The sequence below is a fragment of the Apodemus sylvaticus genome, chromosome 10, assembly GCF_947179515.1.
Source record: "Apodemus sylvaticus chromosome 10, mApoSyl1.1, whole genome shotgun sequence".
Classification (NCBI taxonomy): domain Eukaryota; kingdom Metazoa; phylum Chordata; class Mammalia; order Rodentia; family Muridae; genus Apodemus; species Apodemus sylvaticus.
In genome coordinates, this window is record NC_067481.1 from 72818334 (window position 1) to 72844354 (window position 26021).

General features: G+C 42.3%; 1 protein-coding gene across 2 annotated transcripts in view; it reads right to left on the reverse strand.

Annotated features, from left to right (window-relative positions):
* The window catches only part of Cdkl3 (cyclin dependent kinase like 3), a 79278-nt gene extending 54652 nt beyond the window's left edge, over window positions 1-24626 (reverse strand). Inside the window, exons 1-10 of one of the 2 annotated variants that reach the window (XM_052196825.1) lie at window positions 24363-24626; window positions 23785-23964; window positions 17091-17285; window positions 10783-10961; window positions 9395-9507; window positions 6559-6698; window positions 3777-3865; window positions 2788-2947; window positions 2372-2697; window positions 334-427 (exon numbers count right to left, since the gene is read on the reverse strand). In XM_052196825.1, the coding sequence (XP_052052785.1) occupies window positions 334-427; window positions 2372-2697; window positions 2788-2947; window positions 3777-3865; window positions 6559-6698; window positions 9395-9507; window positions 10783-10961; window positions 17091-17285; window positions 23785-23949 (1461 nt within the window). In that variant the 5' untranslated portion in view covers window positions 23950-23964; window positions 24363-24626. The remainder of the gene's footprint in view (window positions 1-333; window positions 428-2371; window positions 2698-2787; window positions 2948-3776; window positions 3866-6558; window positions 6699-9394; window positions 9508-10782; window positions 10962-17090; window positions 17286-23784; window positions 23965-24362) is intronic. The other variant, XM_052196826.1, reaches the window with a different exon arrangement.
* Between the last annotated feature and the right edge of the window lie 1395 nt (window positions 24627-26021).

A 26021-nucleotide genomic window follows, 5' to 3' on the forward strand; every position in this document is an offset into this window, starting at 1 on the left:
CAACTCGGAAATCCGCCTGCCTCTGCCTCCCAGAGTGCTGGGATTACAGGTGTGTGCCACCACCGCCCAGCTCTGACCTTGTTTTTGAAGACAAGGGTTTCTCATCCCACTGGGAGCTCACTCATCTGGCTGGACTAGATGCCAGCAAAGTCTAAGGCTCCTTCTCTCTGACTCCCGGCGGTAGGATTACAAGCGTGTACTACCGTGCCCAGTTCTTTCCATGGTGCTGTGGATCCCAACTCTGATCCTCATGCTTGCTCACCTAGCACTTTACTGACTGAGACATTTCCCCAGCCCAAAAGTTCATACTTTAATACTAGCATCTTGCCTTACTTGTGTGGGACCTGTGTCTTCTTGTCTGCTATTAGACAAAGTTTGTCCAATAGTTTGTGAAGAAGTGCGTCTCTTTTTTGTTCTTTCAGTTAACCTATTAATTAAAAATAAACAAGAAGTTATTAGAACCTCCCAGAATTGTCCTTCTGTTAGCGTTACAAACAAGTAAGTTATAAAAAACAGTGGGCCAGGCTATAAACACCAATAACATTGGCACTCAGGTGGCTGGCTGAGGATTTTTAATTTAAGGACAGCCTAAGCAACATAACCAGACCCTGGCTTATGAAAAAGGAAAGGATTAATACCATGGTACTGTTAGAACACTGAGTCTCAAAAGGCAACTTTCGAGGCTGAAGTTCTGAGAACTCTAGGACAGGACAAGCACTGGATGGCTAACCCCCGGTGAGAACATGTCAGGAAATGACTCCTGGGCCCATTTGTTCCCTTGTATCTATTCTAAACTGGGATCATTTCACCTCTGGAGTTCTGCATTTTTGGACTTGTGTGAGACTGGCTTCCAATCATGGTTTACTGGCAGTGCAACGCAGGCATCACCTCAAGAACACTTTGGTTATCGCAACCTATGGTCTGATGTACCTTTGGAATTACACAGACAAATCCACTGGCTTATCCAGAAAGACTGCTCATCCTCACAACCTGTAGCCTAAATCAGTCTGCCAGACTCTGGTTAGGCCAATGTATCTTCCAGTGTAAATCTGCAAACAGATCTGATGTCTTCACTGTCCATCACCAGTCCCCAGCTCGAGAAGTCTCATGATCAGTCTCTCAATCTGCAGCAGAGATTCTAAACCTAAAACTGGCCTGGGACACTGATTTCCTGCCAGCACACTACTGAAAAGCTATTTGCTATGAAGCCTTATTTTAGACTATTTTTTCTCCACTGAGAGAATCTGCATGAGGCAGAAATAGAGCTTACTTTGCCGCACTGAGTGCTACAGTTACATATGGTTTGTCCTCCAGTGATCCGAATACTAGAATTTTGTTCCCAGTGTGCAGTGTGGAGAGGGGTGGAGCCTGCAAGTGGTGAGGACTCTCAAAAAGGAGGTGACTAGATCTCAAGATGGATTGATGATTTTTTTTCCTTAGGAGGCGTTCTTGCACTCGAGGGATACTCCGTAAAAGTGGGTCTTTATAAAGGACCCTGGCACCTCCCTGAAATCTTTCTCCTGTATTGGCACACATGCTTTCCCTACATGTGGTCAGTCTCTCGTCTCCTCCTTTGCTATGATTGTGACACAGCCAAGGAGCCCTTGCCAGAGCAGTGGTATCATGCTGTTGGATGCTCTGGCCACTACAACCATAAGCCAAACAACACTCTAGAAAGTATCTGATGTCAGTAGAGTATCAATTATTTTGGCATAGCAATACTACGTAGACTAACACAACAAGGCACATGGATGCCAAAACCTAAGTGAAATCATCCCTTTTCTCTTCAAATACGAGATATTTTTCTTTTAAGAAGATATTCTGGGCTCAGCCATTGAGAGTACTGTCCAAGCATCCACACTGGGTGGCTCACAATTGCCTGTAAGCATAGCTCCAGGGGATCTGATGCCCTGTGGCCTCCACAGACACTGAATGAATGTGGTGGTGCTCATACAAATACTTAAGGACACATACAGACATAAAATATTTTTAATGCTATCCCAAATGTATCAGTGAACAATTAAATATCTAAGTTGGTCAATAATAGCATACATCTGTAATCCCATCTCTGAGGAGGCTGAGGCTGGTAGACCATCTATAGGAGGCCAACTTGGGATACAAAGCAAGTTCCAGGATAGTCTGGGCTCTGTGGAAATTTGTCTCAAAAAAAAAGTTTAATACCTATATAGCTGAAGAAAAAAATGTCTCATTAACATTCCCAAAAACTCCTCAGCAAATGTCCTGCTACTATGTGACTGCAACTTGAGGAGACCCTTTTCAGGTCCGCTCCACACGGACACTGTCCACACGTGTCTGCAATGCACCACACAGGAGGACGGGTTACTAACCAAGCCTCCTCTCACTAGCTCACCGTGAATTGGGGTGGGAGAGGTTTGAACTGAGATTTGCGGCCAACAAATTACTGCTTGTCAGGTTGATTGGTGGCATTGTCATACAAGCCCCAGAGTGTGGGTCTTCTTTGACGCCGTCAGAACTCGCACTGGGATTGACAGGGTTTGTTACTTCTGAGACAGAAGGCTTCCTGTCCAGTGATGCGTGTGTGTCATCAGCTGTGCCCTGCTGGCGGTGTTCACCTTCACACTCTGTCTTCTTCGGGTCTGGGACATCTCCTTTCCCCCCTTTGGCCTTAGTGGCTCTGACTTTGAGCTCCTTGGTCCTTTTGTCTCTGTCCACTTCCTGGAAAGAGGAGATGTAGAGAATGCTGTCATTAGAACCCTAAGCGTGTGCAACTATGCAGGCCGAAACAAAAGGCAAGGAGGTGCTCACCTTTCCATAAAGCGATGGGTTTCCATAGAGCAGAGTGTTGGTAAAAACTGATTTTTTCTCATCTTTCACAGGTTCGTTTTCTTTAAAATTCTCTTTTGGCTTTATAAATGAATTAACCTTTGCTTCCTGCAATAATTTAGCTCTCAGCTCTGGTATGAATCTGATGAATCAAGCAATATTAACCAATCATCTTTTTTATATGGTTTATCATAATAGAATCATTCAATCAAGCATTAAAAATGCTATGTAATCATAACTGATACCAAGAGATGGTGTTATTTTTGTCTGTTTGTAACAAGCTCTCACTGTGTAGCCCACCTCAGTATCAAGGATAAAATCCCCTTACTTCATCTTCCTGAGTGCCAGGATGACAGGTGTCACCATATCCAGCCAAAAATGGTGTAAATATTTACCCTACAATAATTGTGTGCTGGCAGCAGATCTTTCAGGCATTTTGGTAGGAAAATATACCACATAAAACTTACAAAACAGACTTACATTGGATTCCCTTTGAGATGTGAATCTAATGAAATGTCACTTGAATTCTGGTACAGAAGCTCTTCATCTCTTTAGACTGACACAGAGTTTGAGTCACGGTGCTTGTGGCTCACAATGCCTGTAACTCCACCCCCCGGGAGATCTACTGTTCTTTTACTTTACACAGTCATCCTTACACACGTGCAAATGTACATACATAAAAACAAATCCTTTAAAGGTAAATGAAATCAAGCCTTAAAAAGCTCTTGAATTAAACATGTCCTCTGATCTGCGGTGAGGGTGAGACTGCAGCTGTAGTATCCGAGTACACTGCCTATAACACTGAGAATAAAGCTAGCTGCCTACCATGTATCTGGTCAATACCTGACACAGTAACTTACACTAGGTTTCTGTTAAATGAATATTTGTGTTTTGTAACATTGTTCTATCTAGTGATTCCCCTTCTAGTAAGTCCCCTGACAGAAAACACTAGGAAGACCACCCATGCTTACTTCTCAATAAATCCATCTCTAGTAAAGTAATCGTGACGCAAAAGATCAGTAGATGATATCCTCTCTGCAGGATCAATTTGTAAACAAGCCTAGAAAAGAAAAAAAGTCTAATAAAAGATGAGGTTTTTGGCTCCGCCCCTAAAATCAAGTCTTTAACATTTGACATGTGACAAAGTTATTACCCATAGCTAATAGAGTCTGTAAACAAGCAGACTTCTAACACTAAATTTTGACCATTTACTTACCTAAGAAATTTACTCTTGCAACTTTTAAAAGTTACTATTTTGTGTGAATGTCAGCATGTGCACCCATGGTCACACAGGAAGGCCAGAAAACAGCTATGTTATGGGTTCTCTCTTGTCACCTGGTAGGATCTAGGGATTGAATTCAGGCCTTCCATAAAAATCCCCTTTCTGGTCACTGCAGACACCAAACATACATGGTACACACACATGCAGGCAAGCAAAAATAAAAATCAATGAACAGCTCTTCTCTGTTTTTCTGCCCTCGGAATGGTTTAGCTGAGGAAACCACCAATAACCAAAGTCAACTCCTGGACAGGCTGTGAGCAGGAAGCTGCAGATAATGGTCCATCTATAACTGTCTTTATAGCAAACAATCAAGTTAGGAATGGAATAAAAGGCGTCTGGCTGGATAAAGTGCACTCTTCCGGAGAGAAGGCTTTTTCCAGTACTTCTTTATAGCTCACGTCACAGGCATTGTTGTCCTGAGATGTTAAGTCATCTGTCTGACATCTTTCAGATGGCTAGTATTATTTATCACTGGTGAGGAGGCTTGCCCCAGCACATGTGTGGGATTTAGAAGACAACATGGTGGAGTTGGTTCTCGCTTTCCACCTTTATGTGGGTTCCTGGGAAGAAATTAAGGCTACCAGGTGTGCAGCAAGCATTTAGACCTGCCAACCCATCTTACTGGCTCTTGTCTAAGAATTTATGTAGAAGGACCAGAATGAAAATATAAAAAGATGCTTCTGCTATCTTCCGAATGCACAGTATAAACTAACAGTTCTATTGCTCTGCTGCACAACAGTGTTCACAGGGTTAGAAGGGCTGTCCTTACAAATAGTAAGATGGGAAGATTGCAAGCCACGTCTTTTGTTTGATTGATTCTGTTGTGATAGTAGACATTCATAAAGTGAGACTGTGTATGTTTGTGTGGTGTATGTATGGGCTCATGTGTGCAGCTGAACTTACACGTGTGGAGACCAGAAGTTGATGTTAGAGTTTTTTGAGATTATTTTTCACTGAACAAGGAGCTCCAATTCAGCCAGACTAGCTGGCAGGAAGCCAGGGATCCTCCTCTCCCCTCCTCCTTAACACTAAGATTCAGGTACACACCAGAGCCCAGCTTTTCCCTTAGGTTCTGGGGGATGGAATTCAGGTTTCCATGTCTACCAGTATCTGCAAGTATACTTCATTATACTTGTTCTGAAATTTCAGAAACTGTGTTTCTTTTCAGAAGTTTACATTAAGACTGGAGAGACAGTTCAGTGATTAAAAGCCAAGAAGATGCTAACAGTACAGTCTTTAATTCCAGCACCCTGAAGGCAGAGGCAGATGGATACTGTCAGGAACTTTGAGACCCAACACCCTCTTCCAGCCTGTGGTTACTAGGCACACACATAGTGCATGGACATACATGCAGGCAAAATAGCTGTACACATAAATCTAAAATTAAAAACCCAAAAAAAGAACTGTATATTAGAAACAAGGATTTTACAACACAATCATACAACCCTTACTAGAAATAAGTCTCTTCACTCTTCCTGATATAGAAAACTACTGATTAGAGAAATAAAATAAGATTTGCTATTCATAATAAACCCACCTTACATTATTTGAATTTTGTGCTGTGTTCATGCACTACCTACGATAAGCACAATGTAAATGTAAAGTAAATGTACGGGCTAGGGAGATGGCTCAGTTGGTCAGGTGAGCTTGAGGACCTGAGCTCAGATGCCATGGTTGCATATATCTGTAACCAGCAAGGAGACAGGTGGATGGAAGCTCACTGGCCAGGAGATTCAGGTTCACTGAAAGGGAGATTTCCTTCTCTTGTCCCCCTTTCCCTCTCTGTTCCCTCTGTCTCCCTCCTCACTGTGGGACTGAACCCAGGACCTGTGCCTGTTCACTATGCACTATATCCCGGAGCTATACCCCAGAAAGAGTTTCTGACTAAACCACAACAACAAAACATGAGGGATTCAAGTAAAGACACCTGACATCAGCTTGTGGCTTCTAGAAATGCATGCAAGATCCACCTATGTGCATGCTTACTCATACTATCAAGTACTGTTCTTACACAACACACAGTCCAACACAGACACAGACACAGACATACACCTCACTGTTTTCTAACTTAAGGTGAATGTTGGTGCATTCAAATGAGAGCTGCCAAGAGATGCCTCTGTAGAAAGTTAGGATGATGCAGGACAAAGATCAACCATAGCCTGGTAGACCAGATGCTGAAAGTGGTGGAAAACATGGAAAGTCTTTCAAGTGTTCCTAGTTTATTCCACAGTATCTTAAATTTTAAGTTCTCTCTCTTAATTTCTGATAATTTGTAACAGTTTAACATCACTTTAGGGGTCTTTCTGGAATCTTTTTCAAGCCATATTTTAAACTGCATTATTGCTGGAATGAGGCTCAGTGGAGAACACTTGCTCAGCTGTGGGTTCCATCTCTAACACCAAAGAGAAGAAAAGACCCCATTATATTATAATTTCTGCAAATTCTCAGCCAGTCTTAATGTCTCAACATACATGAACTATATCTGCCAGCAACCCGTTGAGCTTTGGGTATTTCTTTCTTGCATTCTTTGGGTGTTGAACTTGAGGAAGAACCACCCCGGCAAAGATGGGACTCTTGGAAAAGATATTGTGCAGGTGCGGGGTCAGGTTGCCTGAAACGAGAACAAATGTCTGAGTCACGAAGTTGCTCTCAGACAAAATCCCCATGTGGTTCACTCTGTTATCGATGTGGAGACAAAAAAAAAAAAAAAAGAATACTAGTTTTTATCTTAGAGTTGAAAGGAAATTTCTAAGTATGCCATAAAACTAGAGGCTCTGGACTAAGAGCACAGCTCTGCCACAGAGCCTGTCTAGCAAGTGTGAGGCCCTAGGTTCAATATCTGGCTCCACTTAAAAATTATTAAGTCTTAAAAATTGAGGTTTCTTCCAGTAAGCAAAATACATGCAACCATATGGTCCTTCCATCCTCGCCCCCAAACTCTAGGACATAATATATAATTGCCAGCAAAAACACTAAAATTTGACACTTGGGGAAGGGAGGGGCTGAAACAGGGTTTCTCTGTGTGGCCCTGGCTATCTTGGAACTTGCAGTAGACCAGGCTGACCTCAAACTCAGAGATCTGCCTGCCTCTGCCTCCTGAGTTCTGGGATTATTAACATATTTCTTTATTTGTATCTTAATGACATAAATGTCAAGTAGCCATCAGTCTTCTAGACCTAAACCTTAAACAAAACAGCTAAAATAGTAAAGCAATTCAGAAACCAAAGTAGTCTATAGAGCAGTGGTTCTCAACATTCTTAACCCTGCAACCCGTTAATACAGTTCCTTATGATGTGGTGACTCCCAACATTATTTTGTTGCTACTTCATGACTGTAATTTTGCTGATTTTTATTTGATATGCAGGATATCTGATATGTAACCCCCAAAGGGGTCATGACCCACAGGTTGAGAATGGCTGGTACAGAAGAAGAGACCAGACAAACAGCCAGAGTGCAAAGAACTGTGAACTCAGTGGAGACGATGGGCTCCAGCACCTTTCCCCACAACTAATACTGTGGTATGGAGTGCGTCTATTCGTGGTTATGTGCCTTGGTTTCCTCTGAAAAATGACAGGGTTAATGCCGTCACTTCTAAGCTTCCATCCAACAGTCTCAGAACAGGGCTTTTTAAAGGCTTATAAAGGGCTGGAGAGATGGCTCACAGGTTAAAAGCACTTGCTGTTCTTGCAGAGGATCCAGGTTCAACTCCCAGCACCCACATGACAGCTCACAACCCTCCATAACGCCAGTGCTTTGACACTGTCTTCTGGCAGGCACACTTGTGGAATGTAGACAAAATAACCTCCCATGTAAGTTAAAATAAGCACGAAATAAAGGCACACAGAGTGCGACCCTTAGATCATCTTTAGTCAGTGCTATTCTGGCTTTACTGCTTTAATGACTGTTCATAGTACCCTCTGTCAGAATCCTGCAATTACATTTATGAAGAGTTTCCCCAGCTCACTTTGGGCTCCTCAAGCCCCTCATGCAGATGAAATACCACTCACAAGGCTAACCACCAAAATGTTTAGGTAGTTGTGGTGTTCAGTGTTAATTGTCAATCACTGGGAGGCAGGCCTTTGGGTATGCCTTGGGGAATTATCTTTATTGTATGGAAAAACCAAAAAGAAGGAGAGGGAAGAAGAGGGAGAGGAGGAGGAAGAGGGGGAAGAAGAGGAAGAGGAGGGTTATTTGAGTAAATAACTAAATTTCAATCTCCAATACACTTTTTTCCCAATACGTAGGGCTTTTCTGTGTAGTCCCTGGCTGTCTTGTATCTCACTCTGTAGACTAGGCTGGCCTTGAACTCACAAGTGATCTGCCTGCCTCTACCTCCCGAGTGCTAGGATTACAGGTGTGTGCCACCACCGCCTGGCCTCTAATAGTTTCAAAAGGCTTCTGAGTCAACTTTATTATTAAAAGTCCTTATGCATAGCTTATAGCAAATGTGTAGTTTGGTCTTCATGTGGGTCCCCTAACAATTGGAACAGGCACTGTCTCTGTGTCTGTCTCCCCTACCCTCTACACCCCCCCCCCCCCACTGGATTCCCTTCCCATAGTTGGGCTGCCTGGTTGAGCCTCAGTGAGAGAGGATACACTTAGTCCTGACGTCACCTGATGTCCCAGGGTGGAGTGGTACCTAAGTGGGGCTTCCCCTTCTCTGAGGAACAGAGTGGGAAAGGGGAGGGCTGCAATCAGGACATAAAGTGAATAAATAAATTAATGGAAAATAAAAAGAAAGTTGAAGTTCAGGAAACTTAGTAATTAATGGGGACACTGCACTGCTTTTTGGTGTCTCTGGGCCCCTCATGTGTGGAATCTGATAAAATCCTGGGATAGCTCTCTTCCTAAATTATCATTTTGTGTTTATGATACTGAAATCTGTTCATGAAAGATATATTGAAGCTTCTCTTAGAAAAAAAAAAGTCCTTGACTACAAATGTAAGCAGAGGGTAGCTTTCAGTTTTGGAACAGCAGCTTTTAGGGAGCCTGCAGCACTGTAGTGGCAGATTTAACCCAGTGCTTTTAGAAAGCTTGCAGCCCTGCAGCGGCAGATTTAACTCAGTGGCATAGACCCTGAACTACTTTTCTTAGCACCAACAATTAACAAACATGTGGCATTCTGCAAAGAAAATACTATCATCAAAACAGAATTTTCTACCTCTTGTATCAGCACAGGCATCCATCTGCCATCACCTGTCTAGACAAGATCTTTCCTTCGTGTTCATTCACTAAGCATGGGCTTCAAGCATAACTCATCTGCAGTGGTTACTTAGACATGGGGCAGAGGATTGCAGTAATACCTACCTACTTTTAAAACAATCTTGTGGAGCAAATCCAAATCGGAACTGCTAGGAAGGTAGGGATTGCCAGTGGCCATTTCAATGATCATACAGCCCAAAGCCCAGATGTCCACCGGTCTGGAAAAACAAGCAAACAAACAAAAACACAGATTAAATTACTTTGTCAGGCACAAATATGTATGATAAGCAGTCTAGAAACATTTTATATAAGATCAAAGCTAGAGTAAGGTTGTTTGCCAGCGGAAGTGGGGAAGGGGAGAAACTAGGGGCAGATGAACATGATCAAAGTGTATACAAGCAAGAAAATGTCCCAATACATGTGTGATGTGATTAATACACGCCCCCCCCCCCAAAAGCAGGAATGCCAGGAGCATTGTGCACACCTTTAATCCCAGCACCAGCTAGACACAAACAGGTGGTCTCTGGGGTTTTCGGAGGCCAGTGTCGTCTACATATTGACTTCCAGGCCAGTCACAGTTCACCAGTAAGACAATCTCAAAACCAGGGGTCTGGGAAGGATAATGTTTAAGTGGTATTATTTACAAATTTTTACTACAGGATATTTGTTAATTGTGAGATGACAATTCTTTATGAGCCATCTAGAAAAGCACAGTTTAAAATAAATCATTACTTTCGGTCTTTATAAGGAAGGCGTGTCACTTTTCCCAACAAACAGGAAACTTGGTAGATCCTATTCCTTTTTTTTTCCTTTTTTTTTTATTATTTATTTATTTCATGTATGAGTACACTGTAGCTGTCTTCAGACACACCAGAAGAGGGCATCAGATCCCCTTACAGATGGTTGTGAGCCACTATGTGGTTGCTGGGAATTGAACTCAGGACCTCTGGAAGAGTAGTCAGTGCTCTTAACCACTGAGCCATCTCTCCAGCCCCAGTAGATCCTATTTCAACACAGAATTATAGTAAATTATTCTTTGGAGAGGCCTGACAAGATGGCTCAGCAGGTACAGGCACCTGCCACTGCATCTGACAACCTGAGCTGGATCTCAGGGACCCACAGAATTGGAAAGAATTAATTTCTGTTTTCTAACCTCCACACTCATGCCTCGAGCGCCACACACATAAATAAACAAAATATAAACTCGTTTAATCTTTATAGAACACAGGAGCAGAACAACCACAGAGGCAGCAGCACAGATTAAAGCAAGCTGGATACAGTGTAAGAACATGAGCCTCCAGCAGCTGCGGGCACTGAACCCACAGGTGTGAGCCCAGACACAGCTGCAGCAGCACAGTGCCACAGGGGCTTCGGGTACCTTTAAAGGTGTCCCTTTTCTTTGACTGGAGCCAGACACAGAGGGCAGAGTGTCAACAGAGGAGGGAGAACAGCACACCTGGGATAAGCCAGGTGGGATCTCAGAGTATACATACTTTCCGTAGGAGGTGTCTTTCAACACCAGTTCCGGAGCTCTGTACCAGCGTGTGGCCACGTAGTCTGTGTAAACATCTCCAGGAGCTGCTAGTGTCCTCGCAAACCCAAAATCACAGAGCTTTGTAATTCCTGACTGGGAGACTAAAATATTCTCAGGCTTTATATCTCGATGGATAATCTTTAAAAAATCAAAACAAAATAAGATGGATTAAGATGGGTTTTCATTTTCTACAGTATCAAAAACTATTCAGAGAAAAATCTAACTTGCAGCTGACCATGAAGATATTTCCTAAGCACAAGTAAAAAGTTAGATATTCTCCACCCATAACTTCAAAACGAAGCCAGAACAGACACTGAAAGGGAGATGACTCTAAGATCAAATGGACTTACTGACACAGCAGGTACCCACTGTCTCCACAGTCAACCCTCTGGGAGAATACTGTAGACTGTCCCCTGCTTCCCATGCTGGGAGAAACTGCTCCACATCAAATAGACACCTCTCAAGCCTCTCCTTTTTCTGTCCCTTAAATGTAGGGCATTTATCCTACATGTATCAGGCTCCCCCTCCTTCCCCTGGTTTTTTTTTTTTTTTTTTTTTTTTTTTTGAGACAGGGTCTCATGTCATCCACTATAGCTTTCAGCTCTCTCTATAGACAAGGATATCCTTATAGTCCTGGTCTGATGGGATCACAGGCGCGCGCACACACACACACACACACACACACACAGACACACACACACACACACACACACACACACACGCTCTGTTCCTCTGTTTCTCTCCATGACATTTTATCACTTGGTTCTACAAATTCATGCATCTCTTCCCTACTAACTGCTCCATTTCAGTCTCAGCACGTCTTCTTTTAAGATATTTATTTTTTATCCTTTTTAAAGATTTTTATCTATTTTATATTTATGATGAGTACATTGTAGCTGTCTTTAGACACACCAGAAGAGGGCATCATTTCCCAGATGGCTGTGAGCTACCGTGTGGTTGCTGGGAATTGAACTCAGGACCACTGGAAGAGCAGTTAGTGCTCTTAACCACTGAGCCATCTCTCTAGCCCAAGATACCAATATATATAGTCAGGGTTTCTGTGTAGTCCTGGCTGTCCTGGAACTCACTCTGTAGACCAGGCTGGCCTAGAACTCAGAAATCCACCTGCCTCTGCCTCCCAAGTACTGGGATTACAGGCGTGCGCCACCACGCCCAGCTTCAGATATTTTTTTAAAGAATTCGAAAGTTTTTTTGTTTTATTAGTTGTGGGTTCATTGTTTGTTTTTTGTTTTGTTTCAGACACAGTTTCTCTGTATAGCCCTGGCTGTCCTGGAAGTCACTATGTAGATGAGGCTGGCCTTGAACTCAAGGAGATCTGTCTGCCTCTGCCTCTGCCCCCTGAGTACTGAGATTAAAGGCGCATATCACCACAGCTGGCTAAAAAATGTTTTAATTGACATAAATTATATTCATATAATTATTAATTGCACACATTTCATTAAATGTTTTTATTAAAATACTGTGAGAGGTGTGATAGCACATGGCTTTAATCTCAGCACTTGGGAGGCTGAGATAGGAGAATGACTATGAGTTTGAGGCCAGCCTGGTCTACATAGTGATTACTAAGACAACCAGATAGAAAGATCCTGCCTCAAAATAGATACACACACACACACACACACACACACACACACACACAAACCCAAAACCCACCAAGGTATGACTCTTTTACCTTTTGTCATTTTTACAAAAAGAATTTAAAATGTATTCTCAGAAATTTTAAATAACACAATAGTCACTAACTATAGTTACAATGTTGCAAAAATAATCTTTTGAGCTGGTAGTGTATGTTGAAGGATCTTTGATTACACTTGTAGGAAGCATCCAAGTTTGAAAGTGATGTCTAATTGAGTGGCAGACAAAGTGAGGAATCAGAGAAAGATTTGACAGAACAGGATATGCTCAATTCTCAGGAGAACAGATAGTAAAAAGAGGCTACTGAAAAGAGAATAACAGAGAGAGATGAGAAAGCAGTTTTATCAGGGAAGTTTTACAGAGACAGATTGAAGAGAGAACAAGTTAGACACAGATGAAGACAGAACAAGCTAGAGGATGAGAAGGAGCTAGAAGATTAGAACAGATTGCCAAAGTTAATATGAGGCCATGCAGAGCAAAAAGTAAGAGCCAGAGAAAGAAGCCAGACTGAATCAGTCAGTCAGCTTGGAGAGAGGAGCTTGAGCCAGAACAGCCAAGTTGAATCAGAAAGAACTAGAAAGGGTGAATAACAAGTTTCAGTGGCCGAAAACATTCTAGGTCTAGGTTAGCAGACTGAGTGAGTAAGCCTTGGAGAGAACAATTACTTCAGGTGAATAAAAATAACTTTTTGTTTGTTTTTAATTTTTTGGGTTTTTTTTGTTGTTGTTTTTGTTTTTGTTTTTGTTTTTTTTTTCTGAGACAGGGTTTCTCTGTGTAGCCCTGGCTGTCCTGGAACTCACTCTGTAGACCAGGCTGGCCTCGAACTCAGAAATCTGCCTGCCTCTGCCTCCCAAGTGCTGGGATTAAAGGCATGCGCTACCCCGGCTAAAAGTAACTTTTACAGATATACATCTTTAATCCCTGAGCTTAGTAGGCAGAGGCAGAACTCATCTCTATGAGTCTGAAGCCAGTCTGGTCCATGGAGTGAGCTCCAGTACAGCAAGGGCTACACAGAAACCCTCTTTCAAAAAACCAAAAATTAGGCGAATTAAGTAAAAACTAAATTTCTGATTCTCCTGCTTCTACCTCCCAAGTGCTGGGATTTCAGGGGTGTGCCACCACATTCAATTTTATGTAGTATTGGGGATCAAACCCAGAGCTACATGCAAGCACTCTACCAATTAAGCCTCATTACAGCCCATGAATTGTATATAAAGATTCTAATTTCTAATGATTTGTTCCTAATATATAGAAAAACAACAGATTTGGGATGTTCATCTTGTATCCTATTTTGCTGTGGGAATTTTCTATGCAAATGAACAAGTTATCTATGAATAAAGACAGTGTACTTTACCTATCTCAAAAATGATGCCATGCCATAACTACAATAACTACAATAAAAGTGATGGTCACAGGTTGGGCATGCACCTCAGTGGTACGCCCTCACTGAACACTCACAAAACCCTGGGTCCCAGCTCTAGCATAAAGCAAAACATGACCCTGTCTCTTTGGAAAACTGTCTCTTTAAAAACAGCAGTAACCATCAAAGTAACTAGACCAGAGCTGCTGCCAGCAGTGTTTATAAAGCCAGAGCTAGAAGTAACCGCCTGCCAGGCAGTGTATGCGGATCCACACTACAGAGCAGCACTCAGCATTCAGACACAACAGTCAGTCACTGGCTGTCTGTGTCTGAGACAGGAACAGAGAGAGATGGAAAACTCTGATTTCTATAATTCCACATTATTTTAAATGTTCCATTTTCAACAAAAACTTAGGAGCAAAAAAAAAAAGTGCTCCAAATCAGGAAACAGGGCACTCAGTAACCAGTACGTATGCTTCCAGGAAGCCTGCACTGTGCTTGCAGCACAGCCCGAACATCACCTTGTTTATTCCCTCTGTTAGCATTTAGTACTAGTGTAAAAACAGTGAGTCTCATTATGACTTTCTTTTGTTTTCTGAGACAGGGTCTCACCCTGAAGTGCTGGCTGTCCTGAAACTCATTGTACAGACCAGGTGAGGTTGTCCTGCTCTGCCTCCTAAGTGCAGGAATTAAAGGTGAGCACCACCATGTGTGGCCCATGACATTCTCTGTGTGTGTGAATGTGTGAGGGAAGCTGAGAGGATATCAGGAATGGTGTTGTCATACTTAGCAGCAAGTAGAGCTACCCACTGAGTCATCTCTGTCACTCATGACTTTTCTTTTAAAATGTTTATATACTTTGTATACATGTGTGTGTGCTCTGGAAAAAACTCCATGCAGGGCAACTGTGCAACCATGTCTCCTCCTTCCTGGTCCCTGAAGCTGATTTAATGCCACTCTCTGAAGTTCCCTACTCAGGATGACTTGCATCTTACAGTGTCTGCCTTTGTGCGTGTCACTTGTCTAGTGAAGTCCTAGCTGTATTCATTACTTTAGCAGTAGCTCATTCTACTGTTTTACTGGCCCACACTCCTGCTGGCATCATGCATTACTCTTTTGTGTAATTTTGTGGTGCTGAGAGAGAGAGAGAGAGAGAGAGAGAGAGAGAGACAGAGACAGAGAGAGCGCAGGGGGGGCAGGTTGTCATCTTCCATCTATGGCCTCCATGGCATTTTTAAGTGAGTGAGGTAAAGTCTTGCCATTTTGCAGATAAGGAAGCTTAAGAAGGTTAAATCTGGGCTGGAGAGATGGCTCAATGGTTAAGAGCACTGACTGCTCTTCCAGAGGTCCTGCGTTCAATTCCCAGCAACCACATGGTGGTTCACAACCATCTGTAATGGGAACCTCCTCTTCCGGTGAGTCTGAAGACAGCTATGGTGTACTCATATTAAACAAAGAAACAAGAAGGTTAAATCTTGTCAAGCATTATGGCATATGCTTTTAGTCCTTGCACTTGGACGGCCAAAGACAGGCAGATATCTGTGAATTTGAGACCTACCTGGTCTGCAGAATGAGTTCTAGGATATAGAACTCATATAGAATGTCTCATATAGAATCATGGTGCTGTCAGCTCTAGTTCTACAAATCATGTGAGTTTTCAGAGCTAACTTGCAATGAAAACACAGTTGGTCTGATTTCAAAGGCTGGACCTGCTGTTTTTGGTCTGGTCGTGTAGCCCTGGTTGGCCTGACCCTGCTAAATGCAGATGTGTACCACAGGCCCAGCTCTATCTGCTCCTAACGCCTCCTCTTGGATCTAGCTGGCAAGGACATTACTACATGAATTCCAATTGCTATCAAAATAGCTTTTGAAGCTATGAGGCACTATTAGAAAGTCAAAGCAAGCTGAGTGTGGTGGCACATGCCTTTAATCCTAGCACTCAGGAAGCAGAGGCAGGTGAATCTCTGGGTTTGAGGCCATCCTGGTCTACGGAGTGAGTCCAGGACAACTAGGGCTGGTTACACTGAGCAACCCTGTTTGGAAAAAAACAAAATAAAGACTTATAAAAATAAAAGAGGGGCTGGAGAGATGGCTCAATGGGTAAGAGCACTGACTGTTCTTCCAAAGGTTATGAGTTCAAATCCCAGCATTCACATGGTGGCTCACAACCATCCATAAAGAGATCTGATGCCCTCTTCTGGTGTCTGAAGACAGCTCCAGTGTACTTACATATAATAAATAAATGTTTAAAAAAAAAAGAATTAAAACATCAACTATAAAAAAATAAATAAATAAAAGAAAGGAAGAAACAAAGACTCTGAAAGAATGCCATTGCCTGGTCTAACACCGCCCTGCCCCTAAGCCTCTGGTCATTTAAGGATGCTTCTATGAAAGCACAGCTCTGACGGTCAACCTTGGCGTGCGTCTCCTCAGAGATGGTCCTTAGTTTACTGGCAATTCCTTTAAGCCAAATCATTGGCACTACTTTCAGTCTCTGTCAGTGGTTGGATATGAAGTGTCCTATTAAAAAGGCTCACTGAAGCCGGGCGGTGGTGGCGCATTCCTGTAATCCCAGCACTCTGGGAAGCAGAGGCAGGGGGATTTCTGAGTACGAGGCCAGCCTGGTCTACAGAGTGAGGTCCAGGACAGTCGGGGCCATACAGAGAAACCCTGTCTTGAAAAAAACAAATCCAAAAAAAAAAAAAAAAAAAAAACCAAAAAAGGCTCACTGAAAGATACATCCCCACTGCTGCCATCCCCACTGCTGCTACTGTTGGAGGAGGCTCAGAAAACATTAGATGGGTGTCTTGCTAGAGGAGGTGGGGCATGTCCTTTAGGGAATACACCCTGTCTGGGACCCTTTCTTTCCGTCCCTTGTCTAACATGAGACAAGCACACTGTCCTGTGCTTCTGCAGCCATGATGCTCCAAGAGAATTATGGGCCGAAACCTCTAAATTACAAGACAAAACAAATAATTCTTCCCTTTATGTATTCTCTCAGTATTCTGGTCACAGCTTAGTGAAACTAACCACACCTCAGACTCAATTTACTTATAATTACAATTACCAAGTACTCAAATGTTTTTTGGGTTCTGCAAATAAACTGAGAGGCAATACCCCACTCCTCGTTGTTAGGATGTCTATTAGTATTACACATAGAAAAATGTTAACAGCCTTCATAAAAATAGAGCTGTCTCAGTGGCACTTGTGAGTCATCCTGGCCCCAGCTGGGCTCACTCTAAAGCACTTACGTTATTATTGTGCAGGTATTCAATCGCCCGAAGGATCTGGAACAGGTACTTTCTCAGCCGCTTACTCTCCAGCCCGTGACAGTAATGCTGTAGCTCATCTAAGACTGTGTGGTCAATAAATTCAAATACCAAATGAATTTTCTTCTTTTGTCTAAAAACTTCAATCAGATTGACCAGGTTTTCATGCCGAAATTGCTATTGACAAAAGAAACAAGTTTTAAATAAAATTATTTCAAATAGTAATTCATACAAACACCTATATCATTTTGAAAAGAAACGAAAGCAGTTTTAGTTTCTTTTCTTTCAACAGAGTATCTCAATTGGTTTGGCACATTCTTAGTGTGTAAAAATGACTCTAAGTCATTTCTTTCTCTGAAAAAGGTGAAAGATGCTGCCATCTGATTGCTCATTAAAATAATTTAGAACTAGTGTGCCACAATGCTATAAGAAATGTCTTGCTATAATTTAATTTGATTTGTACTTAACACATGACATTTAAAAGGACTTTATGAGTTGGGCTTGGTGGCACAGGCTTTTAATCCCAGCACCAGAGAGGCAGAGGCAGGTCAGTCTCCACAAAGTCAATGCCAACATGGTGGACATACGGAGTTCCAGGCTAGGCAGAGATACACTATGAGACCCAGTCTCAAACAAAACAAAACAAAACAAAACAAAACAAAACAAAACAAAACAAAACAAAACAAGGGGTTGGGGATTTAGCTCAGTGATAGGGCACTTGCCTAGCAAGCCCAAGGTCCTGGGTTTAGTCCTCAGCTCCAAAAAAAAACAAAAATCAAAAAATAAAAACTAATAAATAAAATAAAATGTACCTCATTTCATGTTGGTTATTTTTGTAGTTGTTTTTATTTTGATTTTTAGAGACAAGGGCTTGCTATGTATTCCCACCTAGCCCAGAACTCACAACTTTTCTGTCTCTGTCTCTGCCTCTGGAGAGCTAGAACAAATATGAGCTACCACTTTCAATGTGCAGTTGTTTTGTTTCCTGTAAACTGAACGTGGGATCTTCTCACAAGCTGAGCTGAGCTAGACCTAGCCACTAAGGTCCTCATGTTTTCATGAGCACGGGCTTTTACATTCTTTATGTGTAAGTGTTGGTCTGCATATATGTATGTACACCATGTGTATGCCTGGTGCCTCCAGAGATTAGAAGAGGGTGATGTTAGGTCTCCTAGAACTGGATTCAAGGATGGGTGTGAACTACTGTGTGGGTGCTAGGAACCAAACCCAGAACTTCTGACAGAACAAGGGCTCTAACCACTGAGCCATCTCTCCAGCCCAAGCATGGACCTCAGCATCGTTAAGATGTGCTATATTTTTACACAGCTTATTCTCTAATTTTGATCTTAAACTCTAGAGGATAAACCATAAGTTCTAGGTGTAATTTATCAATCTACTTCATAATAAAAAGAGTAGCAAAATGTTTAAAATACCTGCAAACACGTGAAATGATACAGCAATGACACAAACATACAAGTATTCATGGTCTTTTTATTCACTGTCTATTCTACAATTCTACTAAACAACAAAACACCCTTTGTTTCAGCTACTTGGGAAGCTGAATCAGGAAGATGAATCTGAGGCCATCCTGGACAACACAGTGAAACACTCATTTCATACAATCAAAAATTAATTTTAAAAACAAAAAATCCAGGCTGGAGAGATGTCTCAGCTGTTAAGAGCACTGACTGCTCTTCCAGAGGTCCTGATTTCAATTCCCAGCAACCACATGGTGGCTCACAACCATCTGTAATGGGATCTGATGCCCTGTTCTGGTGTGTCTGAAGACAGCTACACTGTACTCATATACATAAAATAAATAAATCTTAAAAACAAATCCTTTTTGTACTGGTATAAACATGGTCAGAACATAGTGTTAAGGAGTTGGGAAGAAGTGCTTGCAAGCACAGGCAAGCCAGTCACAGCAGTGGGCGCCTGTGACCAGCTCTGAACGGAGTGGGGGTGGGTAGATGGAGGGGCGGCCCATTGCTCAGCAGTCTAGCTCAGTCAGGGAGCTCTAGATTTAGTGAGAGACTGTTTCAAAAAACGTAAGGAAGACGGAAATGAGGCAGATACCCTCTGACCAGTATTGACCTCTGATTTCCAGATACACATGTATGCCTAAACATATACATATATACTCCATATACACAAACAAACGCTTTTAAATATTTGATGATTTTAAAATGACAAAAATAAATTGCTATGTATCAGTATAGGAAACAAATGAAGCTTAATATTTTATGTAGTTTATTCTATTTTTCAGTCTATTATCCTTACTACAATCAATTCTGAAATAGTCATTTTTAAAATCAAAAATATTTACTAATTTGGATAAAAACGGTATTTTTTAGTATTAGCTTCATTAGCAAACTATACTTTTTTTATATTGCTTTTACTCCAGTGGCACAATGTCAAGTTTTCTACTTCTTTGCGACTAACCGAGACTAAAATCCTTCTACATGACTAGTAGAAAACTGTGCCAAATACAATGCCAGATTCCTTCCTTCTTTTTGCTCTCAGTTTCTGTGTTTAGCATGAAGTCCCAGTGTGATGCTCAGCCCTGAAACCCTGACAGCAGAGAGGGGACAGTGCGGGGCGGGTACTCTGGAACACCACACGAATGGCCGCCTAGGGTAAACCATGGGCTTCCTGTCTGCTCTGCATGTATGTCTGTGCACATGTGCATGCCTGGTACCCAGCCTGGAACTGGAGTTACAAATGGTTGTGAGGTACCATATGGGTGATGGGAATTGAATCCAGGTTTTCTGCAAGAACATGTGCTCCTAACACGAAAAGCCTTATCTCCAGCCCTTCGCCTTGTTTTATCAAGACGATAAAACAATTGAGGCAGTAGAGAGCCAGGTGGTAGAATTTGATCCCTAAGATTGTGAGGCAGAGCTCTGAGTCCAAGGCAAGCCTGGTCAACAAAATGAGTTTCCACGACAGCCAGGGACACACATTTTAAATGTACTTCATTATATTTTTTGCTATTAGTAGACAACAGTTTCATAGATGTTCTAACTGCTCAATTGGTTGTTTAATGAGATTCTAAAATTTAGTTAAAATTGAGTAATTTGGACAATAATTTTAGGTTAAGAATATTAACAAATGTTAAGAAATCTCTTACTAGATTATGCTAAATTGAAAAGTAGTGGGTGGTAGCATATGCCTGTAATCCCAGGGCTCCAGAAGCTGAGGCAGAATGAAGAAGAGTGTGATCTAGCCTGGGCTATACAGTGAGTTTCAGGCTAGTCTGGACTATGCAGTAACACTTTGTGTAAAGAAAAGGAAGCAGCAGCTCGGAGCACTGGCTACTCTTCCAGAGGACTCTAGTTCTTTTACATGTATTGACTATTTTATGTGTAAAATTCACTATTCTACTTGCATGTATGTCCATACACCAGGTTCATGTCTGGTGCGCAGGGAGGTCAGAAGAGAACATCAGATTTCTCTCTATGGGTTCTAGGAATAGAATCCAGGTCCTCTGAAAGAGCACCAAATGCTCTTAACTCCGAGTTAACTCTCCAGTCCCTAGGGCTCTGGTCTAAACCCTCAGGCTCACAGCCATCTGCAACTCCAGTTCCAGGGAATGAGACATCCTCTTTTGTTCTCTGTGGACACTCGTGAACATGGTACAAAGACATACATGCAGGCAAAGCATCCATAAACATAAAGTGAAATTATTTTAAGTCTAACAGGGTTTTAAAGGAAGAAAGGTAGGGAGGGACAGAAAGCAGCTGGACCAGGCTATCGGAATCAGTCAGAGTAGTTGAAAGTGTCTTGCTAATGATGTCACATCTTTAATCCCAACATTCATGAGGCAGAGGGAGGCAGATCTCTCTCTGTAAGTTAGACGTAAGTCTGTTCTACAAAAGAAGTTCCTGGGCAGCTAGGGCTACATAGTGAGACTCTTTCTTATAAAACAAACAACAACAACAACAAAAAAAGTGTCTTAAAATAATTTGCATATGCCAGACATGGCAGATCTGTGAGTTTGAGGGCAGCCTAGTCTACATAGCAAATTTCAAAACATCCAGGGATAGGGATATAGAGTGAGACCTCTTGCATGCATTTGTAACAGCTGGTATCGTGCTGTCTAGCATGCACAAAGCACTGGGTTTGATCCTTAGCACCACATAAAACTGGGTGGCTAGATGGCTCAAGGGGTAAAGGCACAGGTTCAATCCTTGCGAGCCTTCCAATTTTTGTAAGTTACCCTGTGTCCTCTACCTGTGGGGCTGTTGATGTGTATGAACACATACAATAAATGTAAACAAAGCAGGCATGGTGCTGCATGTAATCTCAGTGCTAGAGAGGAGGCAGGATGCTCAGTTTGCTTAGACTCCAGGCTCAAGGCAAGAAACCTTAATGCACTGAAACTTTCTCCAGTGACTAGAAAGTTTGTATTTGGAGGCTTTTTCCTCCTCATTTTCAGTCTCTAGCTATGAACTCTGTTAGTCTACTAATTTTCTCCTAATTTTATTTCTCACTTAAGGAGCACAAATTGCCTGACAGTGTTGTTTCATTTCATCAGGCAGGGACTGGTGTCTCTTACAGTATAAAATTGTGATTTCTTTACTAGCTTTTAATTTTTCCTTCCTACAGTCTAGAATAGAGAAGTTCTGACTGTGTACAGGTGCTAGTGTAATATCCTAGTTAGAAGCTAACTGACTTATATTATCTAACCCAGATAAAAAAGAAGGAAAACACTTCTTTTGTTCCAGATAAAGACAGCAGGATTAGTTATGATCTCCATTACTCAAAAGCACTTAGACTTCAGTCTCAAGGTGAGAAATGAATGCACCTAGATTCCAGTGACTAGACAATTTTATCTGGAGGTTTGTTTGTCCCCCTCCACCCAGTTTCAGTCTCTAGCTGTGGCCTCTCCAGGGAACTGTTCACATTCTTTACACTGCCTCAGTGCTTTGGCCTAGTAGACCTAGCACACCTGCAGTGCCTTGAGCTCCCAATACTGCTGCTGTTTGTAAAAGCCTAATAGTCTTCGGTTGCATGTCCCTGTCCCCTCCAGGTCAACATTTCCGAACCTCACCCAGTTCTCAAGCTCTCTTCCACCTCACATCAGCTGTAGTGTTCTCTGGACTTCAGGGCATCTCTGACTCCTTTCCACACTATGCTCTCCTGTGTTATTTGCAGCCTATCATTTTAACTTTGTATCTATTTACACTGCTGAATTCTAAAAATGGCCTCATGATACTAGCAGCATCCCGGGATTAAATTCTTATCAGACCCCCTTAATTTTCAGTCTAATACAGTCTATAGACCACTGCTAAATTAAAGTATTAACTAAAATCTTCACTTAAAAAATTTATTTTTGTGCTTTTTGAGACAGTGTCATGTATCGTGAGCTGGTTTGGAACCCAGTATGTAGCCAAGGATAGTAACAGGATTATACACTGTCTCTCAGTTTTATATGTTATTGGGGATCAAACCTGGGACTTCAGGCATACTCGACAAGCACTCTACCAACCTAGCATCTCAAGCCCCCAAACCAAGTTTTGACTTCTTAGCCTAAAACACTTTAAAATCTGTTTCCAACTTACTACATTAATCACACCTCTCTCTAATTCTATACAGGAAACTCATAGACAAGTATCTTTCGTTTTCTTTCCATTCTTGCTCTGGCCTGTTTTAGTCTTTCTGACCTTAATACTGTTCCCCTGATCTGGAACTCAGTAGTATCGCCATCCTACCCAAACGCTGCGCATCACTCAAGGACAAACACATACCCTAAAAACAAAAAGCAAAACAAAAAACCTTCCCCATCAAACAGGAATTTGTGAAATTTAATATTAAACATTAAACAACAAATGAACAAAAAACCTGTGTGGGTATGTGATTGTGACACATGCCTGCAGGTGTCCCTGAAAACCAGAAGTGGGTACAGGATCCCTGGGAGTTGGAGTTACAGGCAGTTGTGAACCTGCTGATGTGGGTGCTGGGAACTGACTCTATCTTCTACAAGAGTAGTAAGTGCTGTTAAGCACAGAGCCTTCTCTGGCCCAGCATGAACCACTCTTATCGGGGTTATTTTACTATACCCAGCTGCGGAGTTATGCCACTAAGGAACATTTTTTTTTTTCCAAAACAGGGTTTCTTAGTTTAACAGCCTTGGCTGGCTGTCCTAGAATGCACTCTGTAGACCAGGCTGGTCTACCTTTCTCTGACTCCCAAGTACTGGAATTTAAAGGTATGCACCCCAATACCTGGCAAAAAAAAACAATTTTTCCCTTCTTTCTCTTAGCTTTTTCCACAATCCCTTGTTCAAAGCAGACATCCTTATTAAGTGTTATACTTGAATAGTTTTGAATGATTTTACAATATTAGCATAATTGTTATAAACAAGCACACAAATCTTTTATCAATAAAAAAGTACAGACTGTAGCCAATGAAGGTTTCTCTATGACAGGTCTTAGGATATATGTTAATGGAAATATTCTTTCATACATCTTATTTTTCTCCCATAGCAATTTCTCTTTTGACTGACATAATCAAGGCAAAAGATGATGGGTGTTTCAATGTAGGCCTGTAAATCTTAGCACTGGAAAAAATAAAGCATTCCAAGATAGTTTGGGCTGCATAGTAAGTTAGGTCCCAATGGGAAAACATTAAGTATATATATATATATATATAATAAAAGGCAAAAGAAGCAAACCTTTAGAAACTTTATTTCTCTCGTTGCAATTTTGTTGACAGATTTTTCTGGTTTCTCATAGAATATCTTAATGGCCACTATCCGCCCAGTATCCTTATGTTTGCATTTCATGACCGTTCCGTAACTTCCCTCTCCCACTTTTCCAAGGGTTTCATACATCTCCATTTTCAAGCCTGGCTTCTACTTCACAGAAATAAAGAAAGAAAATGTTAAACGTTCACACTTTCAATTATATAAGCTGGATAATGCATAGAGATAACCCCACTATTTTCGGGTATAAGAACAAAAACTAGAACTGCTAGCTACAGCAGAGCCGCTTCGTGGGAACTCTTAAATTGTCTGAGAAGCTCCAACTTTCACCAGGACGCAGGATAGCCTTCATTAATCTAGCATTTTGCGTAGAGGGGGATTGAGGAATAAAAGAGAGATCTGATACACTTTTAATTCAGGTATCCTTTTAGAATACGGGATTTAGAATATGAGGTCAGAAACAATGGAAGCCAAGCTAAAAAATCCCACCAACAAACACTGCGGGTCCCTTGTTAGAGGTCACGGTCCACCAAGCACGGGGACCCCACCTCAGCCCTAGTCACTCAGACGTCCTGCCCTCTCCTCAAACACGCAGTCTGTGCAGCCCCAACCCGAGTGGCCCGACTCGGCGCGCTGTCGACCTCGTCCTGAGAACCGCCGCCGCCTCAGCCCATCCTGCAGTCCCGCCGGCCCGGCTGCGTGGAAGTCCCAGCCGGCCACGGGCCACCACACCTCCTCTCCTGGCCGACCTTGCCCGCTCAGGGCAGTCGGATGCCCTGGCAACGCGGTGAGGGCGGAGCCCTGCCGCGTTCGGAGCACAGTACGCAAGACTGGAAATTGCTGGGGTCCTGACCCGGAAGGGAAAGTGACACCAAGCGGAAGGTAGTTGCAAGGGGATGGGGGAGGAACGCAGGTGGCCCACGTGCTTGCAGGTGATGAGGAATGAGGGAGAGCAGGGCATTTTATAGCAGAATGAACACCCTTGAGGCTTTCGCCCATCAAGAGAGCATTTTGTCACGTGGGTGATTGCTGGTCCCTTACTTGTGCCTGGTTCTAGGAGGTTGACGGAGATAACTGCTCTAAGGAAGACTTATGGGGCCTACAGTTTGCCAATGCTGCATTAATAGTCCATACAACCTATTTCGACCCCAAAAGTTAACATAATCCTTAAAGTAGGGACGAGATGGTTCTTGGGTAGGGGGCTTAGCCCAGTGGGAAATCACATCTCAGCGTTCACTACTCGCCTGACTTATTTCTAACACCAATTCTGTACGCATTTTCACTCTGCAATTACTACTGTTTCCAATGACCAGAAATCTCTTTTTGTTTTGAGACAAGGTCTACTATGTAGCTCCGGGTGGCCTGGCACTCACTATGTATACCACCAGGCTGGCCTTAAACTCCCAAGAGATCATGCGTCTGCTTAGAGTGCTGTGCTATGTGCCACCATATCGAGCCCTAGCAGTACTTTTTTAACACTCATGATGGGTGAAACACAAAACTTTTCAGGAAAGCGATTCACCGGACTCTGTCACAGACCGAGTAATGTACAAGGACGCCTGGGAATGTACATTTAAATAATCCGCAGAACTTTTTATGGGGCTCCATTTTTAGAGATCTTGATTTAACTGTAGTAATAAAAGCAGGTCAAGGAGCCGGGAGGTGGTGGCACATGCCTGTAATCCCAGCACTCTGGGAGGCAGAGGCAGGCAGATTTCTGAGTTCGAGTTCAGCCTGGTCTACAGAGTGAGTTCCAGGACAGCCAGGGCTATACAGAGAAACCCTGTCTCAAAAACAACAACAACAACAAAAAAAAAAAACAACAAAAAAAAAGAAAAACAAAAAACAAAAAACCAAATCCAAAGAACAAAACAAAAAACAAGACAAAAGTAGGCCAACGAGATGACTGAGTGGGAAGAGACCACGAAGCTGGCAGAGTAGAGTTCACTCTCTGGGACCTACATGGTGGAAAGGGAACCAACTCCGCCAAGCTGCCTTGTGACCTATACACACAAATGAATGTGCACAAGTGTGCTGAGTAGTGTAAAAAAGAAACTAGTATGCTTTAAAAAATAAAAATACAGTTTAGGGCTGGAGAGATGGCTCAGCAGTTAAGAGTACTGACTACTCTTCCAGAGATCCTGAGTCAGTTCCCAGCAACCACATGGTAGCTCACAACCATCTGTAATGGGATGATGCTCTCTTCT